The 20,216-nt window shown below is 44.9% G+C and overlaps 1 protein-coding gene across 27 annotated transcripts in view; it reads left to right on the top strand.

The window, feature by feature from the left end:
- Nucleotides 1–393: 393 nt before the first annotated feature.
- MAPK8IP3 (mitogen-activated protein kinase 8 interacting protein 3) overlaps nucleotides 394–20,216 on the top strand; it is a 71,402-nt gene continuing 51,579 nt past the window's right edge. For all 27 annotated transcript variants that reach the window (XM_054271233.1, XM_054271231.1, XM_054271229.1 and 24 more), the window contains exon 1: nucleotides 394–799. In XM_054271233.1, the coding sequence (XP_054127208.1) occupies nucleotides 482–799 (318 nt within the window). In that variant the 5' untranslated portion in view covers nucleotides 394–481. The remainder of the gene's footprint in view (nucleotides 800–20,216) is intronic.

Below are 20,216 nucleotides of genomic sequence, written 5' to 3'. Positions count from 1 at the left end.
TTCAGTTCATCCCTGACTGAACAGGTCCTTGTCTGCTGCCTCTGTAGTAAGTACGGCTGCGTGATCTTGGAAGCACAACTACCGCGGCTGTGACGGGTCTGTAACGCGCCTCCCGGAGCCAGTGCGTGTCCGAGATGCAGCGCGACCCGGGCATGCACCGCCTTTGTCCGCCGCGGGGCCCGGCACCGGCCGCGGGCGCGCTCCCGGCGCGTTGTGCTGCGCGGGCGGCTCGCCGTCACCGCTGCCGCTCCTGTCTCCGGCGCCAGATGCACTGCGGCGCCGGGCCTGCTCTCAGCACGGGTAACCCGCCCCCCGATCCAGCAGCTCTGGGCGGTGCCACCGCGCTCCGCCCCGACCGGTGTCCGCGGACCGTGACGCCGCGTGCGGGGCGGGGCGGGGCAGCGCCCGGTGGCGGCGGCGTCGTCAGCGGGGCCTGAAGCAGAGGCGAGCGGAGCGGGGTGGAGAGCTGTCGGCCGGCAGGATGCTGGAGATCCAGCTAGACGATGGCGGCGTGGGGGGGTACCCGGGCGATGATTACTGCTCGGGGTCGGTGATGTCGGAGCGGGTCTCGGGCCTCGCCAACAGCATCTACCGCGAGTTCGAGCGACTGATCCACTGCTACGACGAGGAGGTGGTGAAGGAGCTGATGCCGCTGGTGGTGACGGTGCTGGAGAACCTGGACTCGGTGCTCACCGACAACCAGGAGCACGAGGTGGAGCTGGAGCTGCTGCGGGAGGACAACGAGCAGCTGCTCACGCAGTACGAGCGGGAGAAGGCGCTGCGCAAGCAGGCCGAGGAGGTGAGTGCCGCCGCCCCGCGACTATTTTGGCCACGGCCGGGCGGGGGCCCCAGTGCAGGGGAGCGGGAGGGCCGAGTGGGTGGCGGGGGCGGCTCACGGATGCGGCCTCGGCCACCTCTCACAGACCTTCGCTCCATCGCCCCGATCGCCGCCACTGGCGGGTGCCTGCTGCCCGCGCCCCCGCGGTGGGCCCGGTTCGAGGGGAGGCGGTGTGGGGGGCGGCCGCCCCGGGGCAGCGACCTTCTAGAACGGAGTGCGGGGGCGGGCCCGGGTGAGGCGAGGCGCATCCCCTCCCGCGAGGACCCGGGACTCCCCCGACCTCGACAGGCCCGGCCCGGCTCCTCTGCCGCACCGCGGGGCCTCGGCCACTGCGGCTGAGCTGCCCCGTGATAGCGGGAGGGAAAAAACCCGAACCACAGTAGCTGCAATCCTGTGGAATTCCTGAGGAATTAGGAATTCGGTTTGCAATGCTAACAGCATCCGGAGGGGTCAGCATAATTTGTGGTGTAAAAAATAGTTTTTAACATGGGTAATTTGTGCAGTCATCCAGCATTCGCAATGTCAGCTGTAAGCTGTTTCATTGGAGCAAGGAATTGCCTTTAGAGTATAACGTCTTATTTTTGAAACTTATTGTATCAAAACTATGCCTTGAGTTTTAATAAAATTGTTCCCAAATCAGCACCTGCCGTTTCCTGGAGCGTGGATGCGCTCTTGGGAGGGCGGGGACACGGTTGCCCAGCTGGTGGGGTTGTTTGGAAGTGGCTCAGGAGAAATCTGACCCCTCTGATGGAGAGGAAGAAGAATGCTCCGATTACAGGGGCTCGGATGTAGACAAGACAGAGGGGAGGTGATCTGCACTCTGTCATCTTGCTGCATCTGCGCCTGTCCCTGCTGAAATAAAGAGCATCCTTTCAGCCTTGAAGGCTGGGAGCCATGGGGATTGCTGTTCAGCCTCTTGGAGTGACAATCTGTGAGCTGGAATAGAGCTTTGGTGCTGAAAACAGTCCATCCTCACCACATCATCCCCACCACATCATCTCTCCTTTAAACTTCTTAAAAAGTGGGGTTTTTCTGTCTTTAGACTAAGGAAGAGCAGATTTAAGATTCAGTTGCTTTCCTCGTAGTCAAGTTCTGATTTGATATGGGGTAATCAATAAAATAAAAGAAATGGTAGTAATGAAATAAATGGTAGTAATGAAATAGTTGTTGAACTGGAGAATGGTGTAAAGCAGATGCTTGATTTTCATAGACATGTTTGTGTTGCTTAATAATCATGGGCAAGAAGCTTGGTAACTCAGTGGGGAGGACACTTGTGGTCCATTACTGATACTGAAAGCAAGAGCCAGTCAGTTAAAAGTTTTAGTCCCAAGTTCTAATTATGTATTAATGGACTAATAAATGATCCTGAAGTTCTTTTGAATGCTTATAGGGATCAAAAATTATTCTGAGTACATGATGTTTATTTAGGTTGTGTAGAGACAGCATTTTGTAGCTTCAGAGAAATAATTTTTAAAGTGCACTATTTTTGGGAAAAAAATGATACTGCCAATGGGGGTTGGACCGGTCCATTTGGAATCATCTTGCATCTTTGGACTGGGGTGGATTTCTCTTCTGGGCTTACTAGATACAGGATGTGTTTTCTGGAAGCAGATGTACTGATGGCTGTTACATTCCCTGCAAGGAAATTTCAGAACTGTGGCAGAATACCATTTGCCAATGATATTTTTTGAAAGTGAGATTTAAAAAGTGCCAGTGATGGTGATGATGAAGGAGATATTCTTGTCATTGTTACACACAGTAAGTGGGGGAAGTGTCTTCAAGAAGACTTGCTATCAAAAAGGAATAGATAATGTGTTTCTTATGACAATAAGTGAGCATTGTGCCTCTACAAGCCCCTTATGCAAGGCCATGCATGGAATACACAGCTGCTCGTTTTTTTTCCTCAGTATATAACAAAGTACATTATTTATCTGTGCCTGTTTCCCATGCACTGCTTACTCTGCAGTAAATTGTATGGTATGGGGGTGAAAGTCCGTATATGACAAGGACTTCTGCTGGCTACCAGGTAATTGTACACAATCAAAAACCAGAAAACTATTTTCTTCCCAGAACGTGCATTGCTGCTCTGAAACAGTGCCAGAGAGACAGGGACTGTCCTTCCCACCTCTCCCAACAGCATCAGTTTCCTGGGCTGTGCCTCAAGTCTTGGGTGGGATCTTCTCTTCTAACTGGGAAGATCCTCCCCTGGAAACAGGATTTGACCTCAGTCTTGATTCCTCTCTGTGTATGGGTGCCAATTACTACAATCAAATCAACACTGAGAGGTTGGAGATGAAAAACGGATCTGTTCTTTTGCAATATCCTGTCAAAGGACCCTGAGTTATAGTTACTGTATATTAATTTATGAAATTCAAAGGAACAGAAACCACAGGTGAGCATTGTTCTGGCATTAAAATGTGCATTTTATTGGCTGATTATCACTGTGCAGAGCCATCACACCTTGGTGTTCATCTTTATGCAGCAGTTGTGCACGAACAGACTGTATAAGTATGGTTTGTTAAATTAGGGTTAATCGTAGCATCATAGAAACATGAAATAGTTTGAGTTGGAAGGGACTTTAAAGATCATCTAGTTCCCACACCTCTGCCACAGGCAGCGAAACAACTTCCTTTTCATTAAGGCCATAAGGAATATTTCCTTGTCAAAATTACTGTCTTAAGACAATTCTCTATATTGTCTTTTAAATCAATCTATGCCAAAAGCAAATTGATGCTTTACTTTCTAAATGCTTAGGTTGTAGAGACTCCATGTTTTTGTCCTAAAATAGGACAGCAGAAACATCCGGGTAAGTGGATTTAGAATAGAAGTTTCTTGGTATGAGGCAGTGCTGTCAGTTGCTGTCATTACAGAGCTTAGTACAGAATTTTGCAATTTTCCATGACCTCCCAGCTACTGAAGATACAGGATTCCACCAGATTTTTGGTGGTTTTGTTTTCTTCCATCTGTTTAATATGAACATAGAATACATATGTGTGAACATAGGGTCATTATTGCTTGTGCGGTGTGGTGGTCTGTGGAATCACAGAGTCCTCTAGTGTGTCTTTGATCACCTGAGATTGAGTCCCACACCCATGCTCAGTCAGGGGCAGCTGGAGCAGGTTGTCCAGGACCTGCTTAGAGTTTGAACATCTCCATGGATGGAGACTCTGTAGCCTCTCTGGGCCACCTGTCCCAGTGTCTGACCCCTTGCAGGAAAAATGTATGTCCTTGTGTTCAGATGGAATTCTGTGTGGTTTCCCTTGTGCCCATTGCCTCCTGTCCAGAGCAGAGTCTGGCCCCCTCATCCTTTCTTCCTCCCAGCAGGTACTTGAGCACACTGGTCAGATCTCCCAGAATCTTCTTGAGCAGCCCAGCCCTCTCGGCTCCTCCTCCTGTGCAAGATGCTCCAGCCCCTTAACCACCTTTGTGGCCCTGGTATTTGCACTGATGCATAGGACATTACTTATTTTTACTGGCTAAAGTATTTGGTTTAGCTTGATGTCTTAAGGAAATAAAACTGTTGGTGATTGCTGTCTTAGGAGCTGCCCCAAATAACTTAGGAAACTAGTGGCTGCTTTCAGATGTATTTGTTAAATAAAAAGGTTACTTAAAATTTTTGGGGTGTCTTGTTGGTGAATAGTGAAAGAGAAAGGTTAATTGAAGGTCCTGCGTGTTGAAGGGATAGACAGAGTTGTCAGCGTGCCAGTGATTGGTGGCAGCAGGACAGTTGGCAGGTGGGTCTGGGGCAGGTGGGTCCAGCATGTTCCTTTCCTTTGTGGGGTCTGCTCAGGGAGCATGTAGGTGTAGAGCTGGGATGAGGAAAGGGCTAGGGACACCTGCAGAAATCCTCAGGGAAAGTAGGCCTTAATTGGGTCCACTCTTAATGAGACATTTTGATTTATGCCAGCTGCTTTCCTAATGTTCTGTATTCTTTCTTTTTTGAAGACGGGCATCACTTGTGTGCCCTAAATGCTGATTTCTGCAGTGATTGTTCATCACACTGGGCACTGATGCCAAGATGAATGTGCATGTGTGAATGCACATAAAAGCTTTGCAGGGATGTTTGTGGTATGTTAGCATGGCTTCTTGGAGTTAGGAAAGCCAGGTGGGCCTCTGCTATGTGGGAGGTGCCTTCAGACCTCTTGTTGCATGAAAACTGCTTCTAGGGAAATTTACATCCCAAGGGAATAGTGGTGGCTGTCCATAGAACATAAAGTGCCTTAGTAGCAAAGTAAGAGTGTTGTGTGATTTGCAGCATAAGTTCATGCTCATTAGAATGTTTGAAACAGTGATAATTGAAGATGACTCGGTGCTGATCAGGAGGTCTGACCCCTCCTGAAGGCTTTTTGTAGCTGGGAGCAACTTCCATTGGAATGTTGTTGGGAACACCTGTCTCATTACCAGTGGCTGTTCCCATACACTGACTGCTGGGGTGGTCGGTGTGTTTCCAGGCTGCAGGTGTTGGAGGGCAGGTGCTGTTGCCATGTGAGTGTCATGGGCCTCTGCTGGGCTCTGGGAGAAAGGAGTCTGCATGTAAATATGTGGCAGAGCCTGCTGGGCTGCAGTTCTCATGGGCTTGTGTTGATGTTGGACTTGGCTGGGAGATGGGCGGTGCTGCCTCGAGCTGCCTGGGGTGCAGTGTGGGGTTCAGGGTTCAGCAGCACAGTAAGCCCTTGAAGCAGTGTGTCCTGCCTCTTGTGACATGCCCAATGGGCTCTCTTAAGCATTGTTGTCTTGTGGGCTTCTCCATGGGTCTTTTGACAGGATCACAGTCTGGCTGAGGTTGGAAGGAGCCTTTGAGCTCATTTGCTTTAACCTGTTGCTCAAGCAGAGTCACCCAGAGCAGGCTGCCCATGAGTGTGTCCAAGCAGTGTTTGAGTATCTCCAAGATGATGGGAGACTACAAGACCTCCTTGGGCAACCTGTGCCAGTGCTCCCAGGGAAAACTGGTTTTCTTATATTTAAAGGGAACCTTCTGTGTTCCAGTTTTTGTGCTCATTTCTTCATGTTCTGTCACTGGGCACCACTGGAGAGAGACTGGCTCCTTCATCTCTGCACTTCCACTTCAGATATTTACATACATCCCCCCCCCCCCCCCCCACCTCCCCAAGCCTGCTCTTTCCAGGTACTCCAGTCCTTTTATCCTTGGGGCCCTTCACAGGGCTCTCTTCAGTCTGTCCCTGTCTCCCTTTTGCTGGAGAGTCCATCCCTGGGCACAGCACTCTTGACCTGCTGGCTATAGCCCAGGACGCTATTTGCCTCAAGGTCACATCACTGGCTCATGTTTAACCTGGTGTCCAAGAGCAACCCCAGTTTTCTGCCAAGCTTAGTGGCCCCAGCAGGTGCCTGTGTTCCCCAGGGGCAGGGTGTTAACTGTGAAAGCCCTTTGCTGGCATTGCCAAGTGTAGGACTTTTAGCTGAAAGGCACCTGGGTGTTTTCATCCTTCCCCACAAGAAGCAGTATACCCATCTCCTGCTGTCATGTCTCTGTGGCCATCACTACTGATTACAGCTTGCTGTTTGCATTGTTATCTGCCTTATAAGCACATTCAATTATCAGTAAATAATTTTTATGTAATAAGAGGGCTCTGGTGTCTTGTTTGAAGATCAGTGGCAGTATTTTGGAAGAGCTGGTCCTTTGTGAGGGGCACTGTGGCTGTCACATGTACCTGAAGAGCTTTCCGACTGAGTGGCAATACGGTGAGCTTGCTGGCTTCTGTCTGCATCTCAAACAGCACAAGGGCTTGTAAAAATTCTCTACTTTGTTAAGGGATGCCTTAAATACTGTCCCGCCTCATACCCTCCTTCGCTTTAGGGAGGTGGGGAGGAAGGATGACAAAAGTCATAGTTGTGGGCTCCAGCCCCTGATGTTCACTATAAGTCCTTTCTTTTGTCCTGCCTTAAATCTGCTTTCTTTGTGGAATGACTTGCACCTTGGGAAGATGTTTTGTTTCCCCACCCTGAAAACAGATCTTACAAATAGCTGATTAATGGGAATTTCTGCAGCCTGATGGTGACCTCATACCATCCAAAGAGGAAAACTTTGTGGAATGTGGGAGACCAGATACTTTTACCCGAATCCTTTGCACTATAGGCTGGTGAGAATAACTGACAAGCATGAAGTGCAGGTTCACTTGGCACCAGATCTGTCTCCATATCCTTTAGGCCCTCTTGATCCATTCCTGGAGCCTGCAGGTACTGTCAGATTTCACCCATGGAACAAGTATGAGAATCTTTGTGATTATTAGAGGGTTATTCCAATTTACCTTGAATTCTTCTCTGCAGTTGTCTTGATTTACAAATGCTGTTGATCCTGGAGAAACCAGATTCTTTATTTTCATCAGAACTACTGTGATACTTGTGAAGATAATTTTCTGCTGAGCAGGCAGATGTTTGCTTATATATTTATGTTACTTTTTTCCTTTTTTCCAAAATACGTCCATTTAGTTGCTCAGAAGTAGAAAGCAACACGAGTGAAAGAATTTGTGGTGATCCCATTGGGTCTTCTGGATGAGGTAAAGCTCACATTTTGGGGATGTTAACCATTGTGTCTCAGTTTTCTCTCATGCCTTTTTTTTCAGTGATTTCATTTGACCATGATTCAGAATTGATCATAGTCAAATGATCCATTGACAATACAATTACACAATATTGTACATTAGGATTAAAACTCAGCAACTGAAGATAGTAAAATTAAAGTAACCAACAACATAAAATTGTTTCTGGAGATACCTGAATTTGAAATTTATATCTAAGTAGGTTAGTTATTTTAGATGAAGATTCTAATGTTCTCTCTGAACTGGTAGAAGAAACTCACTGGCCATTCTTACAGCCTCCTCAGGATATCTTCACACTGAATTATCTCTCCCCAGGCTGAATTTTCTCACCTTTGTAAACATGTTGTTTGACAACTTCTGCAATAGAAATTGCTTAATAAAGAAAAATAACTTTGTGTTTCAGGCATTATTTAAGATTGTCATACAAATAAATATGCGTTAGGTATACACGTGGATGTGTATTAGAGAGGCTTATTATGTAAATTTTACTGTATAAAAGACGTAACTTTTTACCCCAGTGTGCTTGATTTGTGGAAACCTACACCTTGCAACCTGCACAGAATAAACGTCTCATTTCTAAAATTGGACTGTGTCTTTGTTTGGAGAGCTCCTAAAATTGACAGTGGCTCACTGCATTGGCCTACCATCGACACACACCCTATGTGAAAGGTTGGCATGTTGGGATGCTGAACATGCCTTGCCTTACAAAACCTGTAGCAACATAACTGAATAGGACTGTAAGCTAAAAATTTGCTATCCCATCATGTGTCTTCTGATGCAGGACTAGGATTGATGTTAATACATATAACTGTAAGGAAATAATTCCTTTCTTCCCCTGAAGGTGAACGGGGGGGCATTTGTTGAGGCATAACTTTTTGATGCCTTTTCTCTGCTCAAAGAGAAGTTAGAGAGCTGCCTCTGCCAGCAACAGAAGTGTTGCTTGCCATTCTGGATCAGGTGCTGCCTCCCTCGCTCCTGCCCACAGGACACCAGGGCAGGGACCACTCTCTTCCCTTTCCCGGTATCATGGTAGTGTTGTGGCAGTCTGCCCTTTTCTCTTTGTCTCATCCTTTGTGCATGGCTCTACAGGAGAAGGGCGATGCAGGCATGGTTGGCTGTGGAGTGGGGTGACAGCACAGGTGGAACCTCGGCTGGCAGCAGGGAGACATCCTGAAGGATGTAGAATGTGCTGTGGTGTTCTGGGGACGTCGGCTCATCAGCCACTGCTGGCTTTGAGCTGTGGAGTGGGGTGTGTCCTGCTGCTGGCTTCTCCCCAGCTGGTCTGATGGAGGATACCCAATGCAGACTGAGAGCTGAAGTACAAATGCTTTGGGTTTATGCTCCAAGAGATGCAGAAGCAGCTTGTCCTTCCCTTGCCTCTTTTGATCTTCTCCCCATCGAAAGTTTGTGTGCAGAATAAATTTTTTTTGTGAAAACTATACATGTTTCTACCTTATTAGAGGTGATGTTATAGGACATCAGCTGTTGGAAAGCCACTTGCTATAAACACATGATTAGTTATTACAATTTTTCCAACAAATTGTATGAATTCTACACTGATGGGATGAAATGCATTTAGAGATTCTTCTGTTTACAAGTTCTGTTAATTTAAAGGAATGTAACAGTCAGTTTGTGATTCTGTTTTGCAATAGAGACTGGCCATATGATGCATATTTTTAAATCACTTCTCTATGAGGAATTAGGCTTTCCACATGTAATGCCAGTCAGTCCTTGCCATTTGGTAACCTTTATTCTCGCTAATCTTGAGTGAAAAAATCTGTATCTGTACACAGATCCTTCATACAAATCCTCACTCAAGCTCATGGCAATTACTAATATTCATAAATATCAGTGTTACTAAAAATTGCCTTGAAAGCAAAATAGTGAGCAAGCACTGTGAGCTGTGTTTTATTTAAAAAGCAGTTCAGGGTAATCTGAATATCAGTTGATAATGATGATCAGAGGCAATGGCTAGGTTTCTCCTCAAGAGGGTTAACTGCATAAGTCAAATTGTGATCCCCAAGTGAGCTTTTATGAGAAACTTTTTTCCCTCTGGTGTAATGGAGCAACTGCTGCCTGGTCCCTTTCTGTTCACGGCTCTGCAGATTGATTTGTCAGTAATACTTTTGGGATTTCCCCAGGTATATGTAGGCAGAAGTTACTACTGGAGTTTCAGCAAGCAACTGTAAGAGAAAAGCCAAGAAGTCTGGGAGGATTTGGCTTTATTGCCATTGCAGATGGATTTAAATCATAGAATCACAGATGGTTTGTATTGAAATGGACCTTCAAACTCATCTCCTTTCATCCCCTGCTATGGGCAGGGAGATCTCCCACTAGACCAGGTTGATCCAAGCCTCATCCAAACCCTGGCCTTGGACGCTTCCAGGGATGGGGCCGCCACAGCCTCTCTGGGCAACCTGTGCCAGGACCTCCCCACCCTCACAGGGAATAATTCATTTGTAATATCTAACCTCCTTTAGTTTAAAGCCATGCCCCCTTATCCTATCAAGTCTGGAGAGGGATTGCAATGACTGAATTTTCAAGAAAAATCCACAGTCAGTCTTCATTTATCTGAAAACGATACAGTCTTCCATCTAGCAAAGGCATCTTGGCCACCTTCATTCTTTCTCTTGTCCTCTGGTGAGGATAGAGATGGGCTCACATATCCCCATCATCACTGGTTGTCTTAGTCCCTCTGACCAGCTGTAGCTGGCTGGATCCTTTAATGCCATTGAGGAGGAAGCAAGGGGTGTCCCAGGTGAGAGAAGCTGTATCTTGCCTGGCAGAACAGGTGGCTTTAGTTCAGGATTCAGTGGGAAGCACCAAACCTTTTGCTCCTGAGCTGATTGTGACATGGCCTCTTCTGTTCATGAACACCTGCTAGTGTCTATGTTCTGTCCCAATGTCCTGCTTGAAAGGGACTTGCTCAAAGCAGGACATTATCAGCTGAGTCTGATAAAAACAGTTTCAGGCTCTTATTTATCTTTCCTCTTCTGCCTGGATCATGGCCATCCCACTTGGTGGTATGAAGGTGAGTTGCTCCTCAGTTCCAGAGCAGATCTGCTTGTCCCCCTCAAGACAGGAAGCATCAACAGAGAGTTGCCTGCCCATTCACCTGCAAGGTTTTGTGGAAAGGTATTCCCACTGGACGTGTGCCAGGTTTCTCCCAAAACATAATTGTACATAATAATTGTAAATACTAATTGAAAACAGGAAAATTTGCTGATCTGTTAATGGTTGGGTATTTTCAAGGCATATGGCCCAAAAGCACATTAGCTTTTTGCCGTTTTTGGGTTTGGGATTCTGTGCTTCCAAAAGGACTGAAAGACATCACTGGCAATACATTTACGAACAGCACATATGGGAGAAGTGTACAGTATGACCTATCATACATCTTGAAAAATGTGGGTATGGAGAAGTACTTTCCCTTCCCCACAATGAAGAGAGGTGTCATTTCAGTGTATTTTGTAATTTTCTTTCACCAGTCAGTGATAGCTTTGGAAGAGAGCCCAAATACATGTTTTGGTTGAGCTAAATCAGTAATCTCTATTTATTAGCATAACTGGAGAATTCTACTTTGGAGGGGAGAACAGTGTCTCGGCAAGGACATCACAAAATCTTTTAGGTTAGAAAAGACCTTCAAGATCATCAAGTCCAACCTTTGACCCATTACCACCTTGTCAACCAGACCAGAGCACTGAATGCCATGTCCTGTCGTTTCTTGAACACCTCCAGGGACAGTGACTCCACCATCTCCACAGGCTGCCCTGCTGCTCCTTTCCTTTCCTTTCCTTTCCTTTCCTTTCCTTTCCTTTCCTTTCCTTTCCTTTCCTTTCCTTTCCTTTCCTTTCCTTTCCTTTCCTTTCCTTTCCTTTCCTTTCCTTTCCTTTCCTTTCCTTTCCTTTCCTTTCCTTTCCTTTCCTTTCCTTTCCTTTCCTTTCCTTTCCTTCCGCCCCTCCCTTACTCTGGCTTCAGAGGTAGGTTGCTTCCCCATTCTGGAGCCCTGCCCTCCCACCAGCCTGCTCCCCTTCAGTTGAATCACCTCTGCTCTGCTTCTCACCTGTACGTGGTCTTTGATCTTCTGCGCACTTTGTTACAAACTTGTAAATTAAGCATGTAACACCTCTTGGGATAGTTTTGTGGTTTAACAGAGTTTTTCATCACAGTCACTTTTGTATCAGTGCTAAATGCAACTGCAGCATCTTTCTAAGTTCCATTTATTTGAACCACTGCCCACACTTCAGTAGCCCCACCTTTGTCCTGCCTCCCTGGTTGTGTGCCTTGTCATCCCTTCAGCTGAGTGGTTTTTGTGGTGGACTTAAGTTCAGTCAAAATCACCACATAATTTGCACCACAATTCCAGATAACAAAAATACCTACAAATATATCCTTTCCCTCACAAAGGAAGACAAGTTAACACTACCAACTTGTGTAATTTTAATTTTTTTCCTTTTTATATTGTTAATTCCATTAATATTTGTTTCACTGTCTATTGTTATCCATGCTCTCTCTCTACTCAGCATTTAAAACCAGTGCACCGGTGTCTTTTATCTCCCTGAGTGGAGGCATATTCAGGAGGCAACTCTGACTTCAATAATGCAATGTCATACACGAAAAAAAAAATATTTTGGAAGAAATTAAAAACAGGCAGGCCAAAGTCTGGACAATGGTTGTTGGATGCTTTAAACTTGCTGTACTTGGGGTATGATGAACTCTCTGATTTAGAAGAAAATTCACATCTATGCTCTTGAAATAAGGAAACTCATCTAAACTAATACTTACCAGGGAATTTTACTGGGAATGCCTCTGTCCAAGTGCCCAGCTTTCATAGAGCAGTCTGCTGTGTGAAGAAGCAGTGTGTGAAGCAGGAGGTCGGTCGTGCATGTTACAAGGTGATGGATGCCTGACAGCCACTCAGCCTGTTAATAGTATATACTATGTGTTTGTACACACACATTAAGGTGATATTAGCATTAAAAATGTGTGTAGCTGTAATAGGTAGTAGATATATATCACTGGACGCTGTCTTGGTTTGAGTTGAATTACTTCAGACTTGAGCCCTATGGACTTCTACTGCATAGTAATTTTTGCCCCAGTTTCATAGCTGTTTTGCCACCAGCATTCTCAAAAACACCCACTCTTCCTTAAGAACTCAGGGCAGCAGCACTGGAAGGGACCTGAGTCAGCATGTCCAGTCGCTGAGTATTGCAGGAACTTGAGTCACATAATCAGTTTCATAAATATGTACCAAGCTTGGTTAAACCTCCTGCCTCTATTCCTCCCTTCCTCAAAATTGCAGTGGAATTCTTTTTTGGATTTTAATTCATGGCCTGGTTTTCCTGGTTTGTTATTGTGCTATCATTGTCTTTTACTATTAGTGAGTTTTTGCCCGATTTATTTCTTTGAGAGAAACTGGTCCTGTCCTGTCTGGTCTCTGCAGGGTCCTGGAGCCAAACTCTGTTCCCTTGCCAAAGAAGGCAGATTTGCTGGCCTGTGGCATGTGTCACCTTGCCGCCTAATCTTGTTTTATAGATTCCCTCATATTTTCCTTGAGTGACCTGTAGCCACATCTGATGCTTGGGCTGATCCTCTCTGAAAGGCAGAAGGAGTAACATGTGATTTTCCAGAGAAAACTTACCTGTGCCTTACAGCGTGTGAATGCTCTCTGTGAGTGTCCCATGGCCTTTTTCAAAGTGTTAGTAATAAGGTTTATGTGAGGGCTTTCACCTTCATTAGCAAGTCTGATGTGGCCTATACGACATGGAGTGACTGAGATGGAAACATGTCCATCTCCTCTCTGCCCTCCTTGGCTGCAGTTGCACCTGGCCCACAGCATGTCACTGTGAGGCCAACTAGCTGACGGTTCCATCATCAGCTTCCTCTCCACCCTTCTCCTCACAACACAGCTGGTGGTTCTCATGTGCATGCCCATGCGCTCAAGTGCTGTTCAGCCCTGCATTGCTCTGGTCTCCAGAATAATTCAGTTTTTCTCTCCAATAGTTTGTTCTCTTTAGTGCTGGTGACGCCTCCTGGTGTAGTGTCATCTTCAGGACTTCACAGTCATACCTTCTTTCTTGTTGGCCATCCTGGTGGAAATAAGATCAACGCTGTTTTCAAGGCCACCTGCTCTGCCAGGAGCCACCTCTTCTGTGTGCACCCCTTTCTTCTCATGCATCTTCTGTCCCAATTAACCTTGTCATTAGTCCCACCCAGAGATGAGAGAAGCTGGATGTGTGAACGCTGTCTGAGGCAGAGCCTGGAGCAGGGTCCAAGATGTGGGAGGGTCCCTCTGTATCTTCTGGCTGTGCTGGAAGACCAGGCCTACTTCATGGAGAGCATCATAAAGGAAAAATAATTCTCCATTGGAAAAAGGCTCAGGTCCCTTTGAGCAGGAATATGGGAGATGGTAATCTTTGCATACATCAACAAAAAAAAGATATTTATTTCATGGAAGACACTCAAACTCCCATCTATGGTTATTAAATATCTCCTAGATAAAAGATGTCATTTTGACTTCTTGGAGTTAGCATCAGGAACAGAAATCTTTTATCTCCAAGCTCTGCAGATATAAAGGTAATGTTATTTCACTGTGCTTCCATGGAGATTGGAATGTTCTTTCAGGAGTGCATTTGTCTTTGAGGATAGCAAAGATTCCAACGCAGGGCATAGCTCAGAGCATCTTTCCACTGATGCCAAATTGATTTTTGCCTTTTTTGCTTTTATATATTCTCAATGTTCTTTACACATATATTTGTAGCTCTGTAGCCTAATATTGAAGCTATGTACTGTGTGTCCTTCTGGGCTAATAAATTCTAAAAGCTAGGTTAAAAATACAGTTAAAATGATATTATATTCTGTTCTCTTTTATGATGTCTTGGCCATTTTGCTAATAATTGGCCATGTTTACAGTCAGCTTTATTTGCCGGCAGAGACCTTACCTGAGGAAGGCTGTATTTTTCCATATGAAATGCTTGTATGTGTGTCTTCATGTGATTCAGGGTTATATACATCTTAATTATTCAGTATGAAAAGGTTATTGTAATAATGCATTTCTAATATAAAATTCCTCCAGGGCTGGTATGTAATGTGTGCTATACTGGGAATATGGTTTGAACTTCAGACTAAGCTCTGCAATGAAAACGTAAGAGTTTTCACACCTGCCACAGCTGTGATGGCACAAATACACTCAAAATGAGGAAACCACAGTAAGCAGAACAGGGGACACTGGAGAACACACAGAGCAGAGCAAGGGACATTAGAGAACACAGCTGGAATTTGCTGAGTTTTGTGACAAGTACAGGGTAAGATTTTGAACAACTATGAAATTTGAGTTGGTAAATCAGTTGTGAATTTTAAGAAGTGTGCTCTAGTTGCAGTTTTAAATTGTTGGTTCTTCATGACAGAACTGCAGCTCTGTTCAGCTCATGGCCTCTGTCAGTGCAGTGTGGGAGGGTGAGAGTTTGGCCTTTTGGGCTGTGCCTTGTAACACAGTGCTGACAGTGTCTTCTGTTTGCTGTAACCCTTCGGAGATGGAGAAGATACAGTCTGTTACCAGAATTTACTCCTACCAATGGTGTGCTTTCTCATAGCATTGGGATCAGGTGTTCGCTGTACAGGTACCATGACTGTGATCACTTGGAACAGGGTTGCTGAAGGCAAGTGCTGTCCAGGAGAAAGGGTGGCATTGCTTGGAGCATCCCCAGACCATGGGTCTGTCACATCAAGGCACTGAGTGAGGAGCAAGATGAGTGATAATCAGGTGAGATGCAGGGAGCTCTTTTTTACCTGTAGATGATGCTGCTTTCAAGGAGCCAAAACATTTCTAAAATTCATGTTAGGTACAGCGTGATGGAAATGCAGGAATGTTTTTATCCTGGGGGGAGACGACTAATGACCATTTTTCTGTTTTCTGAGGGTCCATTTCAGCTCTTGAGACCAGCAAGTGAGTGTAGCTTTAAATATTTTTAAACTATTTCTTTTCCCAAGAGAAACACTAAATATGTCTGTACTGCCTTTCTTCTGGGAATGTTCTCATGCAATGAAGTGAAGTTAATGTTGGTGTAGAAAACTAAATTCCTTAATCTTCTACTTCATCTTTGCTAAATAAATGCTTATAGGGATAAAAAGCTGAACATAGAATCACTGAATGGTTTGGGTTGGAAGACACCTTAAAGCCCATCTTGTCCTACTCCCTGCCATGGGCAGGGACACCTTCTACTAGCCCACGTTGCTTCAAGTCCCACCCAGCCTGGCCTTGGACACTTGCAGGGATGGGTCAACCACAGCTTCTCTGGGCAACCTGTGCCAGGGCCTCCCCACCCTCCACAGGGAACAATTTCATCCTAATATCACGTTTAACCCTGCCCTCTGGCAGTGGGAAGCTGTCTGAGCGTGTCTGTGGCCTCCTCTGGACTCACTCCAGCAGCTCTACATCCCTCTGGTGAAGACCCCTGAACTGGAGGCAGCCCTGCAGATGGGGTCTCCCCTGAATGAAGTCAGGGCAAGAATACCCTCCCTCACCCTGCTTCCCACGCTAAAATGAAACCACAGCTGCCCCAAGTGAGGGGTTTTCTCCCAACACAACTTTCACCCACAGCCCTGCACCCTCACTCAAGTCTGGACTGAACCCCAGCACTCCCTTTGCTGGGCCCCCACTGAATACACTGTCCGCCACCACAAATTAAGGCCACATAATGAGATTCCTGCATCTCTGTGCATCTCTCTCTCTGTTTGGTTTCTCACTGATGTGATGTGATGATTTCTGATTATATGTTACTATTTTTAGTCATTTTCTTCCTTTGCAAGAGACAAGAAAGCAGAAGCCAAGCAATTCACAATGTAGCACTGCTCTTCAGAGGCATAGTCATTATTTGGCCTTGGGATGATTTTGTGCTAGTTATTTTCCTTCTAAAGAATAGTGTGTGAGCCATTGTTGTTTGCCATAATCCTGGATTATTTTTACAGATTAATGATCCTACTTAAAATCTGGGGATAGACCCTGGCAGAAAAAAAATCCATGTGACATTTATATATACATACATATATATATATATATGTATACCAGTTCCCCAGTTCCACATTCCAGTTCTCTTAAATGACTGAGGTGATTAACTGTTTAATTGTTCATATTCAGAAATTATTCTTTGAAATTAGGTGTAGAGGCTCTGGAAAAAAAAAAAGAAAAAAAGTAATAAAATATTAATGATTTGGTCAGCCTTGCTGTTCAGAACTCCTGGGGTTGGGGACTCTTTCTGCTTCCAGTGCACCCATTTCTTTGTCATGATCAGAGACCAAAAAAAAAGTACCTAATTTCTTTACCAACAGTGGAATTCTCGTGTCCTTTTTATTTCTCTTTTCTGAAGGTCTTTATTGCATCTCCATAAAGCTGGAGTTGGAAGCTGTGAATTCTTGAGATGAGGGTGTGAGCTGAGCTCTGAGCAGTGAAGCCATCAGGGAAAAGCAGTGATAGCACTTGGCCATGGGAATGAGAAACCTTTGAAATCAAGGGCAGCTGCAGTAGCAGGCTCAACCTGGTATGCTACACCACCACCAGGTTTTTCTCTTGCCTCTTGGCAGCACTAAAGTGGAAGAATGCAGTCAACAAATTTGTGATGCAGTGTAGCTTGGACATTGGAGTTCTGGCAGAGTGCTTTGCAAAGAGTTTATTGGGTTATTTTAAGATGTATTTAAAAAGTCTATGAGGCTATGCTGTTTGGTTGTTTCTTTGGAGTTTTTTGGTTCCCTACTTGGATTCAAACTGACAGAGAGCAGGGTTAGATTGGCTGTTGGGAAGAAATTGTTCCCTGTGAGGGTGGGGAGGCCCTGGCACAGGGTGCCCAGAGAAGCTGTGGTTGACCCATCCCTGGAAGTGTTCAAGGATAGGTTTGGATGAGGCTTGGGGCAGCCTGGGCTAGTGGAAGGTGTCCCTGCCCATGGCAGGGTGCTGGGACAAGATGGTCTTAAAGGTCCCTTACAAACCAAACCAGTTGTAATAGGAGCTCCTATTAAACGTTTATAATGAAAGAGCAGTGTTTGTAGTGTGTGCTTTCAGAAGTCATTGGGATTGTACTGTTCTGAGGCCAGAGTTGTGGATTTGATTCCTCTGAATATTCCCTGCCCTTAGGAAGGTTTGCTGGTTAGCATGAGTTAGCATCCACAGAACTTTGGAATTTCATCTTTGGGCATCAAACGTCTGTGCAGCATTTAGGGAGGATTGTCTGGCACAGACTGAGATAAAAAACACAAAAAGCAGGAGAGTAAATAATAAAGATTCTTTTTCTGTTATAACTGTGTTTGATGCTTTTTGTAAATATTACAGAAAATGTTCTGATGGGAAAGTGACTTACAAATTAGTGTTCCTTCTGCCTGGTTATTTTTAGAAGGTTTAAAGAGCTGGGGTAAAGTACTGGATCCTCTTCAAGTTACTGAGAAATTTCCACAGCTTCAACAGGGCCAGGATTGTATGGTCTCTCTGAAAGAAATGGAAAAAGTGAAATGCCAATGGATATTTGTTTACTGAGTTTTATTCACTCAATAACATGTACATGCAGTATGACTGCCTCTGGGAGCCTGGTTAATCAAAAAAGTTTAAAAAAAAATAAAACCCCTTTATGCAGTTTGTGTTCTCTGTTTCTGCTGCCTTGTTGCAAATTTTCAGCACCATGGGAAGGCAGAGTGACGTAGAGAGCACTGAGGATTTCTTGTGTGCTGGGGATACACTTGGTAGATTGAGTTTGGGCAGGAGAGATGCTGGAGCCAGTCTGGCTGCTTATCTGGGCCACCTGCAGCCTCATGCCTTGGGCTGTGAGCCACAACTTGAGGGCTGTGGTCTGGCATCCTGCTGGAGATGAAGTGCTGTCTCTGCTGGTTGTCTCTGGAGGCTCTCGTTCACAAGAGTAACTCATATGAACGTCAAGTGCCTGTTTTCTCCGAACTTCTGGTGCAGCTTAGTTGTACTTGTGGGTGTGCTCACATCTCCGGCTAAAGTTAGTTAAATCTCTGCTGTTTCTAGTGGCTAGTGAGGTGTTTCCCTGGATGTTGTATGGAAGGTCTGTTGTGGCTTACTGGGGAAAACTAAAGCCTGCCTGGATACCCTGGTAAGAGCTCACTGATGCCATGAAGGATGAGCAGCAGTGGCATCTGGACATTAGGAACATCTTCCTTCGGCAAAGCCCTGGCAGGGATTATTGCGGGTAAACCAGGACTCCTGAATAATGACTGACCGATATGATCAAGCAGAAGCCGTTTATTGTTTACGTTACACGCACTTCTATGGATTCTACAAACTACTAAGATCACACTTCTTGATTGGTACCTTTGTCTTGTTCCCTTGTTCTCTGCCTCCATTTCTCAGCATCCATGATTGGTTACCGTGCAGGTATTCTACAGTCCTCTGTTATCTAGTTCTTGCCATCCTGGTATGCAGTCTCTCAGCTTCTTTGTTCTTATATTAGCACAGTTTATGTCTTAGTAACTTTGATGAATTTCACGGTGCTTTGAGAAAATTCTGATAAGAACAGTTACAGATGATATGGCTGGTGCACACTGAGATCCAAGTTGTTCAGATACATTGCTACAAGGAATCTTTTCCTTGTTCTGCTGTGTTAGCTGCTCACTTCACTCTGGATTTGGGACTTTTCCTGCTGTCAGAGCTTATGATGAGCATGGAGAAACTAAAATGAAATGAATTCTGATGTCAGAGCAGGTACAAGGTGCTGCACAGCCAGGAACTGGGTCAAGCCCTTGGGTCCCTGCACACAAATACCATCATTTGATCTCCTCAGCACCAGGATAGGCCATCCTCCCGTGCATTTATGAAAAATGCTGTTCTGCCCTACAAAAACTTAGGGCAATATTAATTTTTAATATAGTTGTCTTCATGTCTCTTTTCCAGGTGCTTAATTGATTTCTAGTTTTATGTTTCTTTGATTACTTTTAGGTTGCAAAATAGACAGGTATGAGGAAAAAGACTGAGTCATATTTGTAGAAGAGTTAAAGTTAAGAGCAGAGAGGAGAGGGTGTTGCATGTTCCTGCGTGGAGAAATGGGAGCAGGAAAGTGATGAAAGCTGAGCCACTGCAATGTGATGGGGATTTAGCCCTTGGCTGTAATTAAAAGGGTTCATCAGTAAAGCTTTAGCACAGAGTGCTTCCAGCAAAATCCTATGAGATACAGATTATACCAGGAAAACACTCTCTTGGAATAATTTCCATCAGCCTCTAGATGGAGCAAGTGAAACTGCTCATTGTCAGTGTCTGAAGTTATATTGTTGTTCTGAAAAAGCATTCAAAAATAAATCCACAAATTTACAAAGCAGGTTGTTTTGTAAAGTTCTCAGAATCTATAAAACAGGTTGCTGGCTGAGTGACTAAGGGATTTCAGTGTTTGGTATCTCAGGAAGAAACACATTTAAAAATCTAAACCCTTGAACAATCTTAAAATACAATTAATAAGTAAATTTTTAGCCTCTGAGATGACTTCTTTATAACGGAAGAAAGGTGTTGGTATTTTTGCTGTTTCTAGAAAGTTCTGTGCAAAACAGCCATCAGTGGGAAAAACCCCCAAGCACTTATTACAGTAAATTTGGACAAGAAGAGGAATAAAGTTAAAAGCCCAGTTAGAGGTTAAAGGCACTGCAGAACACTGAGTGCAGGGAAGCAAGAAATGGCTAAAGTGTGTTTGATTGTTTCTATAAATACAGATATGTAGGAATGCAAATGGAGTCACTGCTCCAGAAATCTACTGAGCAATTTTAAAAGTTTGCAAGAATCATAAATAACGTGGCTTTCAGTCATCTGCAGAGAGGATCCAGTTTATAATGAT

The sequence above is a fragment of the Melozone crissalis genome, unplaced genomic scaffold, assembly GCF_028551555.1.
Source record: "Melozone crissalis strain CALT ecotype California unplaced genomic scaffold, PUWL_Pcris_2 ptg000012l_1, whole genome shotgun sequence".
In the NCBI taxonomy this organism is placed as follows: Eukaryota; Metazoa; Chordata; class Aves; order Passeriformes; family Passerellidae; genus Melozone; species Melozone crissalis.
Note: the sequence above shows the minus strand (reverse complement) of the source record. Positions and strands in the feature narration are given on the sequence as shown.